Below are 20,393 nucleotides of genomic sequence, written 5' to 3' on the forward strand. Positions count from 1 at the left end.
AATCATATTCATTAAGCATGGAGGTAGCTAATTCTTGTAAAGATTGAATTTTCCTTTCTATAACACCATTTTGTTGAGGTGTCTTTGGAGAGGAAAAATAATGAGAAATTCCATTTTCTTCACAAAAATTTTCAAAAGAAGCATTTTCAAATTCTCCTCCATGATCACTTCTAATTTTCGAAATCATAAAACCTTTTTCATTTTGAATTCTTTTTAAAAGGCTAATAAAATATTTTAAAGCTTCATCCTTATGAGATAAAAATAAAACCCAAGTAAATCTCGAAAAATCATCAACTATAACAAAAGTATAATGTTTTCCACTTAGACTTGCAACTCTAGTAGGTCCAAAAAGGTCCATATATAACAGTTGCAAAGGTCTAGAATTATAAACCATTTTCTTTAGGTTGAAAGAAGACTTAGTTTGTTTACCCATTTGACAAGCATCACAAACTTTATCTTTTTCAAAGTTTAATTTTGGAAGACCTCCAACAAGGGATTTCTTAGAAATATTTGAAATTAAATGCATGCTAGCATGACCTAACCTTCTATGCCATAACCACGAATCTTCATGTAATGTAGATAAACATTTATTTTCTACTATAGGACAATCTAATAGATTAAAAGTACAAACATTTTTATCTCTATTTCCTACAAATAGAAATTTTCCATCACATGCATTTTCTATTGTACAATTTTTATCACTAAAAATTACTCTATATCCTTTATCACATAATTGACTAATACTTAATAAATCATGCTTTAAACCATCAACCAACAAAACATTTTCAATAAGAAAATTTGAACCGTTACTAATATTACCTTTGCCAACATTACCCTTTTTATTGTCACCGAAGGTAACGTTCCTCCATCTTTCTTTTCTGGGTATGTGAATTTTGTATGGTCCCCAGTCATATATTTTGGATGTCCAAGTACCACTTATTCTTTATGGATCTCAAACATGCCTGAGAGAAATAATTCTCAAGGTGTAACATTAGGTACCCAAATTTGTTTGGGTCCTTGGGGTTTAGCTAACAAAAATTTAGGAATCCATCTCTTTTCAATCATAATATTGATTTTTCTTAAATTGCATGCATAAACTTTATGACCATGTTTTCCATATGCATGAAAAATAATAGAACCTTCTTTGACAAAGTAGTTTGTAAATTTCTTTTGTTTTTAGTGAGGTTTATAACCTAAGCCACTTTTATCAAATATGCATTGTTGTTTATCCATCATGATATCTAAATTCTTTTTCCCATTTGTAAACTTAAAAGATGAGACGAAATATCTTCATTTTTATTTTCTAATAATTTATACTCTTCTTTTAAAGCATGCAAATTGGATTTATATAAATCTATATCTTTTCCTAATGTCTCATTTTTCTCTTTTAGATTATCTAGCTCAATTAATAAATTATTATTTTCAAGAGCTAATTTAGTATTTTTCTTCCTAAGAGACATATATTTGCAACCTAGTTTTCAAATTCAATTTTAACTTCATTATGTGCATCAATGAGCTCATCAAAAGTAAGGTTTTCAGGACTTACTTCATCGTCGTCGTCGTCGTCGTCTCTAAAAGCCATAACGCACAAATTTGCTACTTCTTCCTCGCTTTCAGATTCGCTTTCATCGCTTTCGTCCCAAGTAGCTTTCATGGCATTCTTATTCTTCTTTGAAATGGCTTTTCTTTGAGGATAGTCTCACTTCACGTGTCCGGGCTGCTTGCATTCATAACAGATGATTGTATCTCTGTTGCTCTTTTCTCCTCTGCCTTCTTGATTGTTGACTTTCTTTGAGAAGTTCCTTTTCCTAAAATGCTTTTTGAACTTCGCGAACTCCTCATCATTTAGTTCAGCTTCAGTTTCAGAGTCCTCTTGAACTTGAGTGGACTTTAATGCTAGGCTCTTCTTCTTTTTGACATCTTCTTCCACATTGGCCTTCATGATTATCTCATGTGTCATGAGAGATCCAATGAGCTCCTCCAGTGGAAGTTTTAAGAGGTCTTTTGCTTCTTGGATCGCCGTCACCTTAGCTTCCCAACTCTTAGGCAACGATCTAAGAATTTTTCTCACATTTTCAAAGGTGGTATAAGATTTTCCTAATCCCTTCAAAGCATTAACAATATTCGTGAACCTAGTAAACATTTCAGACATAGTTTCATTTACATCCATTTTAAACAATTCATAATTATGAACTAACATGTTAATCTTTGACTCTTTAACTTGATTACATGAGTTACTTCAAGCATATCCCAAATTTCTTTAGCAGAATTACATGCAGAGACTCAATTAAACTCATCAGGACATAATGCACAAAACAGACAGTTCATGGCTTTAGCATTAATAGAAAACTTCTTTTTATCTTCATCATTAAACTCTTTTTCTTCCTTAGGAATATAATTATTATCAACTATCTTAGTAGGAATTAAAGGACCATTAAAAACAATTTCCCATAGATTATAGTCAATAGAAATAAAATAAATTATCATCCTAGTTTTCCACCATGCATAATTATTTCCATCAAACAAAGGTGGCCTAGTGGTAGATTGACCTTCACCATATCCATTTATTCCAATAGTTGTCATAAGCTCGAACAATAAAGTTTTTCGAAAAAGGAAGAGAATATAATGATTTTTTTAAAGATTTTTATAAAGAGAAATACTTTTCCAAAATTTAGATTTTAATCAAAAACATTTTAAAGATCAAGAAGTAGAGAAAAAAATAAGGTTTTAATAACCAATTTTCAAGGAAAAAATTTCTAATGAAAACGACTTTTAAAACTCAAATTTTCAATTTTTTTGCAAAAATTAGAAAAATTCCAGATTTAATAAGATTAAAAAAACAGAATGTAAAATCAAGGAAAAAATTACAAAACCTGTTTTAAATAAGAAAATCGAGCTACCCGCTCTGATACCAATTGTAGGATCTAAAGGCAACACTAGAGGGCAGTGAATAAGGTTGACTACTTTAAAATATAATTTTATCTTCAAACAATGTTCAATAAAGTTAACCCACTAATTTGATTAAAGAAAATTTATGCAAGACAACTTAAATCATGCAAGCTATGATAAATTCAAATTTAAAGACAATTTAATCAAGGATAAATTTAATTAACACACTAAAAATTAAATCATGCAATTAGGAAAGATTAAAAAAATAACTAAGACAATAAGCAAAAAAATTTGAAAACAAGAAATAAAAGAGAGAGGAAGAGAAAACACTAGGAATTATAGTAGTTCGGCAAATTGCCTACTCCACTCTCCAAGACTCCTTCTTGGGTATTTCACCGAGTGATCCTCTTGTAAGTGAGGACCAAACCGACACACGATCTTCTTTTTCCTAGGCTAAAGAGAAACCCAAAATCTTTTCTACTGGTTCAGGATCAAACCAATTTCTTTTTTTCACAACTCAAGGTGTACTCACATCTTAATACAATTCCCAAAAATTAAAAGAAAATCTCACAATATTACCTCTTGAAGGCTAAATACACAAGTTGAGCACTCAAAACAAAAAAAACTCATAAAAATAACTCTAGGCCAATTTAGGAGCAATGGAGGACAAAAAATTGAGAGTAGAGAGGATTGAGAGCTTAAGACTTGATAGCTTTTTTTTTGGTGTATCAATGAAGAGTAAAATCAATTCGAATTTATAGGCGAGGGGGATATATTTTGGCCATTGGATATGATTGCAAATGAAGGGTGGAGATTGAATAAAAATAGAAAGGAAAGGATTTGTAATTAAAAGAGGAATTTTGAAAGATTGGAATTATTGAGATTTGGAGAATAAAAAGGATTTGAAAGATGACAATTTAGGAAGGAAATCAAATTTGAAAAAGACTGAAATTTGGTGAGAATTTTGGAGAAAATTGGAATAGGAAATTAAAAGAAAATAAGGAAATAAAAATAAAAAATAAAAAAATAACCGGATGATATGAGCACCACGCGCACAGGGGAGGAAATTGAGCGTCACATGCCGCATTTTGTGAAGAAACCGTGGCACATGTGGCACACGCGCGCGTCCGCGTGTGAAGCTAGGTGACCGCCACTAGTCATTATCTCATTCGTCTACGGTCGACACGTCACTGCCACATCATATGCCACGTCATCACCATGTCAGCAAAAAGGTGACCGGTTGGAGCTCCACGCCATCAATATTGACCGTTTGTGTGCCACGTCAGCCGCTACGTCGGATGCCACATCATCAAGGTGCCACGTGTCACTATCGCGTTGGATTTCCTCTCCAATCTTCTTTTGCTTATAACTTTCTCATTTGAACTCTGATTTGAGCGATTCAAATTGCGTTGGAATCCTCTTTTCGAGCTCTACAAGATAGTGACCCTGAAACACTGAAAATATTAGTACAAAAAATCTGAGTTTGTTATCATCAAAATACTTGGTTTAATTGAAGCCCTAAAGCTAACACAACAAGTTTACAAACTGAATCGGTCCATTTATGGGCTGAAACAGGCGTCTCGATCTTGGAATATTCGGTTTGATACTGCGATTAAATTGTATGACTTTGACCAAAACGTTGATGAGCCTTGTGTCTACAAGAAGATCGTCAACGGTTCAATAGTTTTCCTAGTGTTGTATGTAGATGATATCCTATTAATTGGGAATGATGTAGGACTACTAACTGTAATTAAGAATTGGCTAGCAACCCAATTCCAAATAAAGATTTGGGAGAGGCTCAGTTTGTTCTGGGTATACAGATTTTTCGGAATCGTAAGAACAAAGTGCTAGAACTATCTCAGACATCATACATTGACAAGATGTTGCTCAAGTACTCGATACAGAACTCCAAAAGGGGCCTACTATCATTCAGGCATGGAGTTACTTTGTCTAAGGAAATTTGTCTTAAGATGCTTCAAGAGGTTGAGGAGATGAGACGAGTCCCATATGCATCTGTCGTTGACAGTTTGTTGTATGTGATGCTTTGTACTAGATCAGACATCTGTTATGCTGTGGGAATAGTCAATAGGTATCAATTTAACCCAAGCCAGGTCACTGGACCGTAGTTAAGAATATCCTCAAGTATCTTCAGAGAACGAGGGACTACATGCTCGTGTATGAAACTAAGGATTTGATCCTTACTAAAAACATGGACTCTGACTTTCAGACTGATAAGGGCTCTTGGAACTTCACTTCAGGGTCAGTTTTTACTCTTAACGGAGAAGTAGTAGTGTGGCGAAGCACTAAACAAGGGTGCATCACCGATTCCACGATGGAGGCCTAGTATGTAACGATTTGTGAAGCTGCTAAGTAGGTCATTTGGCTCAGGAAGTTCCTGATAGATCTGGAAGTTGTTCTAGACATGTCTAGGCCCATCACCCTCTATTGTGACAATAGTGGTGTTATGGCAAACTCCAAGGAGCTCAAGAGTCACAGGCACGACAAACACATAGAGCGGAAGTATCATCTCATCCGCAAGATAATGCGTCGAGGGGACATGATTATCATGAAGATCGCTTTAGAGACAACATTGCTAACTCGTTTACGAAGGCTCTCACAGATACAGTGTTTGAGGGTCACCTTTAGAGCATGGGTCTATAGGACCGCCCACAACTGGACTAGGGAAGTGGGAGATATTTTTGTATTGGGCCTTATTTCCCTAGTTTATTGTTTTGTACTAGTTATTTATACACTCCACTCACTTTAGAACAAGTGGGAGATTGTTGGGGATAATGCCCTAAACTCTCATGTCCTGTAGTTTGTAAACATAATTTTAAACAAATATAATATATGATATTTTCTTCACCCTTGTCTATGAACATTGGATATTTTATTTGCTTTACGACAAACCAATAAACTAAGATCCCCAGTTGTCATTTGTAACTTAAGCATGTATGTGGAGACATACAAGTGGATCATGTCTTAAGTGATAACCAAAATGGTTTGTAGTATATGGATATAGGAGGGAAACCTTATCCTCGTAACGCTACGGATGCGGCTCGCTTTGTAGAATAGTTACAAGTGTTGTGACTTGCTACAGATGGTCTGATCCTGATCATTCATGTGAGGACATGCAAGCGGGGGCATCCTGTACAAAGAGTTTATATAAGACCGAACCACGAAGTGATATAGTCCCGTTATATAACACCGTTCATGACAGAGACTTCATTTCACTAGGATGACCATAGATAACATGACCTTAATCCAGAGTGAGTTGGGAACTCCTGCCTTTGAGGGCGGTCCTTTGATTTGCATGGGTGCGAGTGGCCAGATCACCAATTCAAACCTACCACTTTGGGGATTCGTCTGATTTGGGAGCTGGGAACTTAACTATACAAGATGAAATTCACTCCTTCCCCGAAGCAAGGGTAAGTAGATAGATTGCTCCCTTAAGGGCTGATCTCGATGCTTGAACGATGTGGCACCACACACTTTCTCATGGCCTGAAAGATGTCCACATGTAGTAAGACTATGTTGTATTGTTCATTAGAGGGATCAATGGTACTTAAGAAGTTAAATGTAACTATAGGGGCAAAACAGTAAATTCACCCACTTGTACTTACAAACATCTATGAAGGGTTATCGTACTGTTGATTGGTTATATTCGATGGACACAGAAATATATTTGTGATGAAAAGAGTGCAACTGTCGGTCTTTAGTGGAATTTTCTGGCAATTAATGGATGGTGGATTTCGTGGCTAAAGAGTTTAGTCAGTTATTCACGTACCGTTGGAGCTTTGAGCCATAGGTCCATAAGGTCCCCTTAGTAGCTCAATGGATTCCAGTTAAGAATCAGTTTTTGGGTTAGTTTGAAGTGTTCAAATTGATAAGAGGGCGTTCGATTATATATGATATGATTGAATGGGTTGATTATATATGATATGATTGACTTTATGTATGAGATACATTATTTGGAGGAAAATGATATAAATATGATTTATATCTAGTAGAGGAGAAAAAGACAATGGTCAATGTATTGCATATGATGTGATATTAAACCATAGGTTAATGAATATAATATGATTATATTTATTATTTAATTTGGATAATTATAGGATAATTGTGTCAGCGTTTTCTCCGTAACCGTGTGATAGTGGGAGGTTGTTTTCAGTTTTCATTACTGAAGAATAAAATGAAAATCGTTTTAATTTTGCAAAGGGATCGGTCATTCGCTCACGAAAGTTGTATACTGCCTATCGCATAGCAAACCGAGAGCCTACATGATATCTCAGCGTTTCTACATGATCGTATACACACGCGCTTCTTTCAAAACGATCGCATAGGATTTGTTAAACGATCGTCTAGCTCTTTCCTAAACGATCGTGCGCCTGAGCATTTACTAAATTATCATCTATATGATTGTGGCCTATCTACTAATCGATTGTGTACCTTCTTTTAAACGATCAAGCATCGTCTATATGATAGACACCAGTCTTCTCCCACTTACTTAGTCGTGGTATACGATCTTCCTTTCTTCCTTCCCTCTACCAAATCCAATAGAGTCCACACCTCCTGAATTCTTACACCGAGAATACCGAGGGTTCTAAGTGGTGGTGTCCTCCCTATTGCTGTGTTCGTGTGACGACCGTTCATAGGTAAACGGCCGGGTTTTGGTGGACGGTTTGCTTGGACTTTTCCAGAGAGAGCGAGAAGAGCATTCCTTGGAGGAGAATAAGTTTTTATGAAGAAGAGTCTTCAACTAGTATGTAGTCGTTCTCTTATTATTTAATTGTTAAAAACATGCCTGTAATTAGTTGTTAAATGCACATCTATTCTGTTAGATTGTAAATGTGGTAATTCTGTCATAATGAGTTTGGAACGATCTGCTTCTGCTTAGAGGTACTCTTGTATAAGAGTTCATTCAGTTACTGGGGTATAGAGTATGCCCTAGTTTATTGTATTTTATACTTTATTTGTATTGTACATTTGGCTCCTTAAGCTTTAGGACAAGTAGGAGATTATTGGGATTGGTGTCCTAAATCTATATTGTTTTCTCGTAGTTTGTAAACATTGTACAAAAAAATTGTTATTAATAAAATAATTATTGTTTTATGAGCATTTACCCAATCCAATAAACTAAGATCCTTAGTTATTTTATGTTTAAACATGTATGTAGAGACATACAGGTGGATCATGTTTAAATGATAACCTAAATGGTCTGTAGTAGATGGACCCCTGGTGACAATACAAATACGACTTCATTTGTAGATGTTGCAGATGTTGTAAAGTACTACAAATGATCTAATCCTGATCATTCATATGGAGACATGTGAGCGGGAGTATCCTATACAAAGAATTTGTATTAGATCGAACCACGACTAATTTCATTATATGCCGTTAATAGTAGAGACTTACATTTCACCAGGATGACCATAGGTGACATGACCTGAATCCTGAGTGAGTTGTGAATTTCTGGCTATGAAGGCAATCCTTTGATTTGCGTGGGTGAGAATGGTCAAATCGTCGACTCAATATGCCTACCATTTTGGGCATTCATCTAATTGGAGAGTTGGGAACACATCTGCACAAGACGAAATTCACTCCTTCCTTGATGTCAGGGTAAGTAGATAAATTATTCCCTTAAGGGCTGATTTTGGGGCTTGAACGATGTGACCACACCCTCTCTTGGCCTGACAGGGATTTGGTCATAGTTGGACTATGACTTATTATTCACTAGAGGGATCAGTGGTACTTAAGGAGTTAGATGTAACTATAGGGGCAAAACGATAATTTTGGCCCGATTGTACTTACAAGCAATTTGTAAAGGGTCATCGTACTTTTGACTGGTTATATTCAATGGACACAAAAATATATCTGTAGTGCGAAGAGTGTAGCTGTCGGGTTTTAGTGGGGTGCCTGACAGTTAATCGATGTTAAATAATTTAATTAAAGGAGTTTAATTAATTATTCCAAAACTAGTCGTTAGACACAAACCTAAAATAATATTAAATTCATTTTCTTTTTAAAATCAATCAAAAAATCAAAAGCCCACCATGTGTCACTCCTCTGTTGCTCTAAGTGGCAAAGTTCCATTGAAGCTTCAAACTAAAGATCCATGAGGTCCCTCTATAGCTCAACAAGGATTTAATGAGAATCAATTTTGGATGAATTTGAATTTTTTAAATTAATTGAGGGAATTAATTATATGTGATATAATTAATTTAATTTAATTATATAGGATATAATTACTAAAATTTATTTGATACATTATAATATAAAGTTTATTTGAGAGGAAATAAATATTTGAGTATGATTCAAATATTAATTATATGAATTGGATTCATATAACTGAATTTAATATAAATGTCATTAATGAGAGAATTAAAACTATAGGTTATATTGTATATGATAAAATATTAAATTAAACTATAAGTTATATGTTTTATATATTAAATTAGAATTAATTTATTTTTTATTTTAATTTTATTTTGAAATAAAGGGAGGGAAATAGCGTCTTTCCCCTTAGTTCTCTCAACTCTCACGTAGTGGGGGGAGGGTGGTGTTTTTTCTTATATCAGTTCCTTCTTCTTCACAGAGCTCTCTGTGTGTGAGGGGATAAAGTTTTTCTCCCAAATCTATCCTCTTCTCTTCCTTTCTCTCTCCAAAAATCACAAAACACACTAAACTCTTGTGATTCTTATCTCAGAGAATACAGAGGTAACATTTGTGGTGGTAGCCATTTGGAAATCGATTTTGATCATGACTGTTTTGGAAAAGGAATAACGTGAAGAAAAATGTTCTTCAAAGGTAAGGGTTTCTTGAAACCCTAATTTCCTTTTCTATTTTTATATTATGGCATGTTGTAAATTCATTTTTCTGCATAATTTTGTGACTGTAATTTGTTTTTTGTGTAAATCTAAAATTGAGACTAATCCTCACGTTTTCACTCAGGGCCTTCACAAGTTCTTTCATGAACGATGAGGGTTACGGATCTGGTGGTGGAAGGATGGCAGCCTGGCTAGTGGCTCGTGCAGACAACAGCGTAAAGGCTCCCACACGAACGGAGATGAGGGTTGGGGATGGGGTATTGGCGCACACTTACTAAAGGAAGAGTGACAATTTTTAAATAAATTTTCTTTGCTTTTTTTTTTTTTTTTTTCTTTTTCAAATTAAAGGAAACCCTACAACATTTATATATAATTCCTTTTTTTCCCTTTTCATTCTTAAATTCCAAAATCCAAATCTCCCAATTTTAATTCAATTTTCTAAATTAAATTAAAATTGAAATAATTTGACATAAATTCCAAATTTTCCTTTAATCAAATTTAAATTCCAAAATTCTTCTCTAAGCAAAAAATTAAAATTAAATAATTTTTCACAATAATCTAATTTAATCTTCAAAAATCTAAAATAATTCTTAAATATTACAAAATAACTTAATTTAATTTACACATAAATTTGGGATGTCACAAATTAAGTGTCTAGTAAGTTATTGACCTATTTAATTTTTTCTTTTTAAATGTAGATCGTAGACCTATTAGATATAAAACTAAAAGGTCAATATCTTAACCGCGTATAACAAGTGTGTACAACAAGTGTGTGAATTTTTAAAATGTCAAATATATTAAAAGACCAATTCAATACAAAATTTAAAGTTTAGAAACTCAATAAATACCGAAAATTAGTTTAAAGACCTATATATCACTTTTTACAATCTAATAACCTATTAGATGGTTTATAAATTTTTTTAACATATTATACACAACTTTTTATTACCTATTATACACAATTCTAAAAGTTTAATTTAGTGACATAAATTCGTAATTTAATCTTTGGCAAAAACGAGATCATGTTCCATGTACTATAAAATTTGCTAAATGTTATTCCATATACATTAATTTTTTTTTTTTTTTTTACTTTCATTAAATCTTAAAATTACAATCTATTTAAAAAAAACAAATATATATATATCAAAATTCATATCCACTTTCTAGTATGAATTTTGAAAATATATTCACATTATGTCATTTTTCTAATGAAAATGAATATTATTATTTTATCAATTTTGATAAAAGAAAACTTTGTTTTAACGAATAAAAATTAGAAAAATAACCTAAAGTACCACTAAAAAAAATTAAGATTTATGAAAGATTAAAACATCATTTTGATCCGTGTACTTTAGATTTTTTTCTATTTTAATCTTCATATTTTCAAATCTTTAAGTTTACGTACTTTAATAAAACTTTAAATTTAGTCTATTATCACTTTTTCATAACTATGGAATATTTTCAGTGTATTTTTTTTTTTACATGAAAAAATATTAAAAAAGAATACATAGATGGAGTGTGTTATTTTAATTTATTGTTTTTAGAAAAGCATTGTATGCCTACAATAAAATAAATAAATACACACACATATATATATTAAAAAAATAAGTGATGGAGATTAGTGCCACCAAATGATGGATTGGGTCATTGGTGAACAAATCTAGAAGGAAGTAGGCTGAGTTCAGCATTCATCTAATGATTATCAAATTAACTGAACACAATAAGTATATTATATTGTTTCTAAATTAAGTTGATTTTTCACATCCCATGCACTGTTCTGTATCAAATTCAGGGAACAATTTGTTTTCGAAAAAATCTAAATATCAATTTATATCTTTAAACTTTAGTTGCTATATCAAATTAAATTCTAAATTAAAGTTATATCAATTTAAACTTCAAATTAATAATTTAAATTCCGAACTTTCATTTTTTTATCAACTTAAAATCCTTCATCATGTTTTATTTGGATATACTTAGAAAAGTTCAGAATTTAAATTCATATACTTATGAAAGTTCATGGTTTAAATTGATAACCCTCAAAGTTTAGGGTCGAAATTGATATAATTATTAATTTAAAGTTAAATAGATCAACTCTCAAAATTTGAGAATACAAATTGATATTTATGGAGAAAATAATTTTAAAAAAATGTAAAAATCAAGGTAAACTTTTCCATTATGTGTTTGATTGGCTTATTATAAAGTCTCATTTTATTAAAAGCACAACTAAAACATTAACATAAACCTATAAAATTTCAAAAGTGAATTTAATTTAACCTAATTATCACATATTTTTTATCCAACGTTCGATTTTCTATCTTCACAATTATCGTATTCAAAATTTGTAAAACTTAGATCTTGTATTACAAAAGAAACACTACAACCAATACAAGTTCATTCACCTAATCTAAATGTATATATTATACAAACTTGGCCCCTCATTCTTATATAGTAATTTACATAACTCTTGATGCATTTTTTAAAAATTGAAGGTTGAAATTTTCGGTCTATATATTGATTTTTTTTCCCAATATATATATTTATAATTCATTCAAAATAGAAAGAAAAAGTTATATATGAGCCCACAAAGTCGATGCCCAAAATACCATAAAAATTAAGTCATATTTGATGTGTTGTTCCAATTCCAATTTTAGTTAGCCACGAAGTCTGCAAAGTCTTTCAAACTTTCCTATTAAACCAATCTGTTACGTTGTTCATATGCATCGAACTCCAAGGGATGTTGGCTTCATGTGTTTTAATGATTCTGAATTTATAAAATCTATACTAAAACAATTGTGGTTCTATTTTGTAATCATTTTCTTCGATTTAGGTTTTTGTTTTTAAAATTTGGACGTGTTTTCTTTTCGTTTCTTATTTATGATTTTCATATTTCTTATCTAAACGTCTGTATTCTTAGTCAATTTTTAAAAATAAAAACGATTTTTTTGAAAACTTTTTTATACCTCGTTTGGTAATCATTTCGTTTTTTTTTTTAATTTTGAAAATTAGGTATATTTACTCCCTATTTCTTACAATAATTTACATATTTATTAAGTATAATAGTTGAATTCTTAGTCAAATTAAAAAAAAAAAAAACAAGCAAACAAAACAAATATTTTAAAAACTATTTCTTTAGTTTTCAAATTTTGGCTTATTTTTTAAATTATTGGTAAAAAGTAGATAAAAAAAATTGTAGGTAGTAGTAGTGTCTATAAACTTAATTTTTAAGAACAAAAAACTAAAAACCAAAAACTAAAAATCAAATGGTTATCAAAAGTGACCTTAATCTTCAAAGTTTGTTTTGATTTTGAAAACATTCTTGAAATGCAAACAGCACACATAAAAATTAATGGAATAGAAATAATGATTATAGGTTTGATTTTTTTTTAAAAAAAATCAAATGATTATCCGACCGAATCAAATTTGATTGGATGTTATAGAGTAGATTTCATAAGTCCAATTTTATTAGTTTTTTGAGGGCACCAAATATGAAAGAAATTTCGAGGGAAAAGGTATTTATTAATTACCCTGAATTATTCAGGTGTTTAGCACTAATTTTTATCGGTTACGTAACGCGTAGAATGATTAACAAGTTCATAATTTAAAACAAATAAAATTGGCACTAAATATAAAATCCAATTCAATAGTTTATATTAAATCTATGTTCAATAATGCAAAATACTCTTGAACATTTCAACCATTCAACTTTGAAAATTTTATTTTTATTCTCCATCTCTGATTTGTTCGTGAAAAAACATTTGAAGAGATTTTTTTTTCTCTTTAAAATAAGATAAACATTAAAGCATCAACTAATTAATTAATGTATACAAATTAAAATGCTAATGTGATATTATTTGTAGCATCATGCATCTAAATAATTAACGAACTAATTAAGGTGTAAAAATTGATTACATAAGTGATTGTAACAATATTTCAAAGATAAAATAAATAAATAATATCATACATATTTTTTTTAGAAATAAAACTAGAAATTTACACATCAACTTTATTAATTTATTTTTCTTTTACCATTTATCGATTGTTTTCAAATATATGAAAATAAACCAAAATATTTATAAATATAGTACAATTTCACCGTCCATTTGAGATAATAAGTAATTTATCACAATCTATCATAAATAGATTATGATATTTTATTATTATTTATAAATATTTTAAATAGTTTTGTCATTTAAAATAATTTTTCATCATTTTATCTTAATAAAAGAATATATTCATTTCTTTTTAATAATTTTAAAGTTCAACGACATTTAAAATTCAAAAGTAAAAATAAAAATTTTAAAAATTCAAAAAACACAATTCAAAAGTAAAAATAAAAATTTTCAAAATTCAAAATACAGACGTGTAACAAAATCTCAAAATTGATAAGTATATATATTTTAAATTATTAATATAGTTTTTAACTTTAAATTTAAAACGAGGGGGACATCTTCCTCCTCCCAGTCTGTAACCTATGGGTAGCCCTATCTTTCATGTACCCATTCCCTATTTTCAACCATAAATAAATAAAGCTTCAAGTCAAATCAGCTTTATATATCACACTCAATCTCACGCATCCCTCCAAATCCAAAGGACTCTTTTGAGGCCCCCAACACAAATATAATACTAATAATAATAAATATCACATATTTCTGCACTATAATTTTTACCAAATTATACTTTAATATAGCTCCACTTAAAACCTAGGTTTAAATCTTATCCTCATTTTTATATTTTAACTTTTTTTTTTTTCACAATATATGAGATAGGTAGAATTATAATTCTAACTTTGTATCAGGATCTTCGAGCAAAGAGACAGTCTCAGAGACAGATACATAGGTTTTAACTTTCTATAGGATATAGTCCTCCCAAAAGGTAATAAAGGCGTGCAAAGGTTTCTTTGAACTAAACAGAGATTGACCATCCAATGCAAATGTAGAAGGGAGATTGACAGTAGGACTCGCCCGTCAAATAGAGATACAATTTGAATTTAGTGATCCAATGGTTCTAAATGAAAGGGTCGTCACTCAACATATAGAAGTTACTGGATTCGAACATTATCTGACTTTAAGGTCGATCGCACAAACCTTATACTAGTTGAAGTATATGTTCATTTTAAATAAAAGTTTTTTTTTTTTTTTTGATTCTTTTGCATTTAAATGGTTTCGATTGTATATATATTTAAATTTATGTGTGGGTTTTTATTACAACAAATATAGAAAATATTCGTGTTAGTTTTAAACATATACCATGATCATTATTTTTAATAGTCTTTTTCATAGTTTTATACATCAAAATAAAACCCAAAGTTAAAAGAGGAATTTAAACCTAAAATCTAATCTCTCTATATACGTAACATAATATTATTCCTGGGAGCACAATAACCTCAAAGTTTAACGTACCCCATCTAAAATAAATTCATTACAACTGTTCATTGGCCCCAATGTTTTTCTTTCCAATAATAATAATAATAATAATAATAATAACAAATCTTCAATATACATACTCTATCATACATAACATCAATAGCTTTATTTTTTTTTCGTCAAAAGACAATATTTTCTTAAATGTTTTTGAGAAACATTATATGTATCTCAAAAGTTTGATTAACGACATCAATGTCTCCATCGATATCCATTCTAATCGATACATTTTTAGATAAATGATTTTTTTTTTTAAAAAAAAGGTTAAATTAGCATGTCACATCATTATTTAAACAAAATCGTTAATAGCAAATAATTCCAAAGCTAAAATTAGTAATTTAAAGGGGAAAAAAGAAAAAGAAAAACAAGTATGAGCTCAGTCCCTTGCCTAGTTAATTATGAAGAGTACTTAATAGAGGCATATTTGAGGACAAAACTAAAGATAGGATAAGAAACAATTATTTGATGCATAAACTAAATTGGCAAGTTTTATTTTCAGAAACTGTTCTTGGAACAATCCTTGCTTCATGTGTTTTCTTTCCTTTTTTTTTTCTCTGAGTTAATTGTCCACTTCCACAGCTAATTAACTTGGATTTATTATTTCTGTCAAACTAAAATAAAATAAAAACAAAATAATACTTCTCTAAACCTTTTTTTTAACCTATAATTTTGTTAACATTTGTCACTAGTAAAAAAGTTTTAAAACATTATTAAGACATGGAGAAATTATATAAACATGAACAATACAATAATGTGAGTGTCAGACTTTAGAGCATTAGACTTAGGGAGGGATATTAATTTTAAGTCAAAATTAAAGGGGATTAAAATTGGTCCCATTGGTCAGAAATAATGAAAAGCTGTTGAGAAAAAAATGATTAAAAAAATTAAAACCATAAATAATTGAGGGATTAAAATTAATTAAGATGAAGAATCACAAAGAAGGTCTCTGACATAAAATCGTCTCTCAATATTCCTTCAATTATATAAACGTTATATTCCTCTAATTTAACGTACGTGATTCTTACCTTCTTCTGCAGGTATTGGCCATGGATAATTCAAAGTTACGATTCATTCATAATGCCGGCACCGGCGCCGGTACCGGCGATTTCAGGTTCGTGATTTTCGTTCTGCTTCTTCACAGTGTTCTTGTTGTTATGCATCCAGACTTTAAGAACTTGACGTTTCACTCCGACTTCCGTACAGAATCTTTCCACTTCTTCTTCGTCTTGTTTCTGAATCCTCCATCCGACTTTCTCTGCAAACTCAAGCATTCGATCCTTTTGCTCCTGTGTGAACTTTGTACGGAAACGCTTTTTCGACAAGGAGAAGGAAGACGGCGGCATGACCTCGGCATTAGACTGAAAAACGTTTAAATCCTCACTAGAAGACTCGTTTCCGCCGCCACCGGCGAAGGCGACGTTCATCGGAGCGATGATTGGAGCAGTAGGACTGGAATGAAGGTTCAATGCCATGGAGAATTTATGGTGACCATGGAGAGCGGAAGGAGATGGCAATGGTGGAGGAAGCTGGAGATGGTTAAGCATTAGACCTCTTCTGTAATTAGGACTAATATTCAATTGACTCTCACCGTCGATTTCTTTCCGGTGGAAGTTCCGGTGACATTCACAAGCAGCGCATTTCAGTGCCTCTAGGGTTCCGTCTTCACCACTCGGCATAAACTCTCCACATCCGTCGTAAATATTCCCCCCAACGCTCGCCGCGTGATTCTTCAAACATTCACGATACCTAACTCCAGAAACCGCCCCCCGTACCTTGGATCTACCGCCAGCGGAAAAATTACCTCCACCTCCACCTCCACCACCCCCGCCGCCGCCGCCGCCACCAACATTCTCGCCATTGTGGTGGTCGGTTTGGATATGGTGATGAGAGCCGTTATGAATCGAGTCTATTCTCCTTTCTGAGGAAGTTTCCCCAAAAATATGACCATAAGCACCGGCGCCACCGGAAGAAGCTCCAGGCATTATTACTTCCTTCTCTTGTTCTCTCATATCCATACGAGTAAATTCCAAAACCCTAAACCACAGAGATAGATAGAGAATGAATTGGAGGAACAAATAAAAGCTCAGATCTCAAAGAAGCAAGGAGAGCAAGAATCAGGTACTACATACATCTAATTAAATCGAATTAAATTAAACTGCCGCTACTACTGCTGCATGCTCATTTGAATTTCCTCCATGAAATTAGAAAAAAACAAGGGAATAATAGGAAAAGAAGAACTGGGACCAAGCTAGCTAGGGTTGGGGTTAGCCATTAAAAAAGATCAAAGTGATCAGAAATCAGAAACCAATTTTTTTGAGATTAGGGTTTGAGAGAGAGAGAGAAGGAAAAGAGGAAGGATGCTTCAAGGGATCCAACAGGCTAGGTACATATCCAACAAGAGACAGGTTGGTTGCTTAAGGAGAAGCTAGGGAAGGAGAAAGAAGAGAGAGAGAGAAGGGAGGGGAGGAAGGGGTAATTTTGGAATTTTTTGGAATGGGTAAAATGGCACCCAAAGAGAAGGGCAATACACAAAAACAACCGACAACGTCATGTTCATCCCTCTCCCACGCCCTGCCATAAATGGGACCCAGAACCCACCCCCTTCATTATTGCTTTATTTCTCTTTCTATCTCTAAGCACTTGACCATGGTCCATCACAATGCTCTGTACTACTACTCATAACCATACCCCCTTTTGATGCGACCTTACTTCCCTTTCATATTCCCCCTCCCTAAATACCCTCATCTTTTCTTCTTTCTTTTCCTTAATTCAACTTCTTTCTCTTTTCATTTTAACTACCAAAATACTTACCTCCTAACCCCTTCTCTCCTCAATTCAATTTTGACACATATCACAAGTTTTTTTTTTTTTTTAAAAAAAAATATATTATTTTGTGGTAGCATATTACTTTAAGTGCACCCTACATATCTCTACCACCACATCCTAATCCCTCTTTCTTTTTTTAGAGACCAAATTATATTTTAAAAACATTGGAGTTCGTCGTAAAATCCGCTCTATTATCCTTAAACAATTATCAGGATGGTGGACGAAGAGTTGATAATATTTAAATATATTCTTTTTAACTTTATCCAACCAAATATACTAGTCATTGTTATATCATTTCATGTCATTTTTGTTTCAACATACGGTCTAATGCTATAATTGTAATTTAAAAATATTTGTATAAAGTCTCAATATTATTGCGACTTTTCAAAGAATAAAAGTGTTTTTGAAAAAGAGCAAAGTTTAAGAATATATATTTTTAGTTAAATAAAGATTACATCACTAGTTGCAATTAGGCCAAACTCGAATTACACTCATCTTCATACCACCATTCCAATCATAAAGGGAAAAAAATATTTAAAAAATATTTTTAAGTAAAATAAAAATCTATCTCTTGGCAACTCGTGATTTGACACTTGGGTGAAATGTACAATAATGGGTGTAGTGCAGTATGCACTTAAGTTTTTTTCTTATAACCTTAGTTTAAGAACTTTTAGAGTGGTGTTTATTTTGCTCTTAAACTTTCAAATATATCTAATAAATACTTAGTTTTCAATTTTGTGTCTAATAGGGTCATTGATGTATTCAAAATTTAAAGGAAAAAAATAGTTGATCTATTATATATAAATTAAAGTTTCATGTCTAATAAACTCTAAAATTTTATTTTTGTACTTAGTAGAACTGCGAATTTTAAAAAGCACCTAATAAGGCAATGTTTTATTAGATACAAAATTGAAAATTCATGGATATATTGAACAAAGAATTAGAAGTTTAAGAACATGTTAGACACGTTTAAAAACTTAGATACCTATTTAACACAAATTTAAAAATTTAGAGACTTACTTTTAAAGTTCCAATATCGAATAAATCATGAAATTTAGGGCTTAAACATGTAACTTAACCATGAACATATAAATATATACTTGCTTTATAGACACATTGTATATAGGCGCGTGTTTCAATTAATTTATCGTACCTAATATGTAGGCCGTCTTCGCATAGACCAAGTATTTTCGACTTTATTGTTGTAAGTTTAGGTGTTGAAATTTGAAACTGATCCATATATCTTTGTTGGTTAATGAAGAATGAATGATAGGGTAGATTTAATAATAATAATTATTATTATTATTATTTTTAAAAAAAGACAAATTTAAAGTTGTGTTTGGGGAAAATGTAGAATATTTAAAGTTGAGAAATTTATAAATTAGAATATTTGAAAGGTTTAAGAAATAAAGTGAGTGAAATAGGTAGGAAAGTTATAGGATCAAAACAAGATTTGTACTCCCATTTTTAATCAGAGGAAAAAAAAAACATTGAACTCTATATTATATATCCTCCTGACCACTATAACTAATAATCATGTAAGTTTCTTTTTATTTTTTTTGCTTGGCTTTTATGATTATTGGCCATTTATTTTCCTTGGAATAATGATTCGATCTATGAGTTTAATTATTCGATATTTTGCTTTTGATTTTTTGCTTTAAAATAGATCATTCTTCTTATATTAAATATGTATTCTATGGAGGAAAAGAAAAATGAGGTTAAATATTCAATCTCACGGAAGTTTGAGAGAATAAAATTAATCTAATTTAAATATATGTATTTGATAATAAATTCATATTATAATTGTGTTTCATTTCATATTTGTAAATCATAAAACTAGTTGTAATTATTGGTTTAATATTAGATTGACTATAAATTATTATTAATTAATTTATGAACATATTTTCTAATAAAAAAATTATATAGTTATTAGTTTGTATTATTATATAATTTATATTAAACCACGCGATACATATTTAACTTCTTTCTTTTTTACAAAAAATTAGGCTTGTAACATGATAAACTTTCTATCTTTATTTAATATATAATCATGAATCTTAAATACTATCATTACAAATTTTAGATATAATAAAGGATAATTATTTTAAATGGTAAAACTGTTAAAAATATTTACAAATAATAGCAAAATATCGATATGTGTCTATCTGTGTCATGATATACACAGATAGTAGTTGATATTTTATTATTATTTGTAAATATTTTGGTTCATTTTTCTATATTTGAAAACGACCCTATAATAAAAAAAACATATAAATATTATTTTGAGTTTGCACTACTTGGATCACATAATTTGAAAACAGTTTTCATAAACAAAATATATTTAAACTGTCTACCAAACACATATTTGTTAATTTTAGTAAATCTTAAAATGTAAACAAAATCTGGATTGTCAACCAAACATACTCTTGTT

The 20,393-nt window shown here is 31.1% G+C and overlaps 2 protein-coding genes across 2 annotated transcripts in view; both read right to left on the reverse strand.

Moving 5' to 3' along the window:
• Positions 1–1,654, reverse strand: part of LOC120075501 (uncharacterized) — a 39,430-nt gene extending 37,776 nt beyond the window's left edge. Inside the window, exon 1 of the mRNA XM_090313121.1 lies at positions 1,547–1,654. Within this exon, the coding sequence (XP_090169247.1) occupies positions 1,547–1,654 (108 nt within the window). The remainder of the gene's footprint in view (positions 1–1,546) is intronic.
• A 14,366-nt stretch (positions 1,655–16,020) lies between these two features.
• On the reverse strand, positions 16,021–17,631 carry HB33 (homeobox protein 33). Its single transcript, XM_039028285.2, has 2 exons — positions 17,266–17,631; positions 16,021–17,170 (listed from the first exon to the last, which is right to left on the reverse strand). Coding segments are annotated over exons 1-2 (975 nt in total). The 5' UTR covers positions 17,268–17,631; the 3' UTR covers positions 16,021–16,197.
• Positions 17,632–20,393: the final 2,762 nt, after the last annotated feature.

Source organism: Benincasa hispida, chromosome 4 (genome assembly GCF_027475165.1).
Source record: "Benincasa hispida cultivar pf3 chromosome 4, pf3_genome.v1.1, whole genome shotgun sequence".
NCBI lineage: Eukaryota > Viridiplantae > Streptophyta > Magnoliopsida > Cucurbitales > Cucurbitaceae > Benincasa > Benincasa hispida.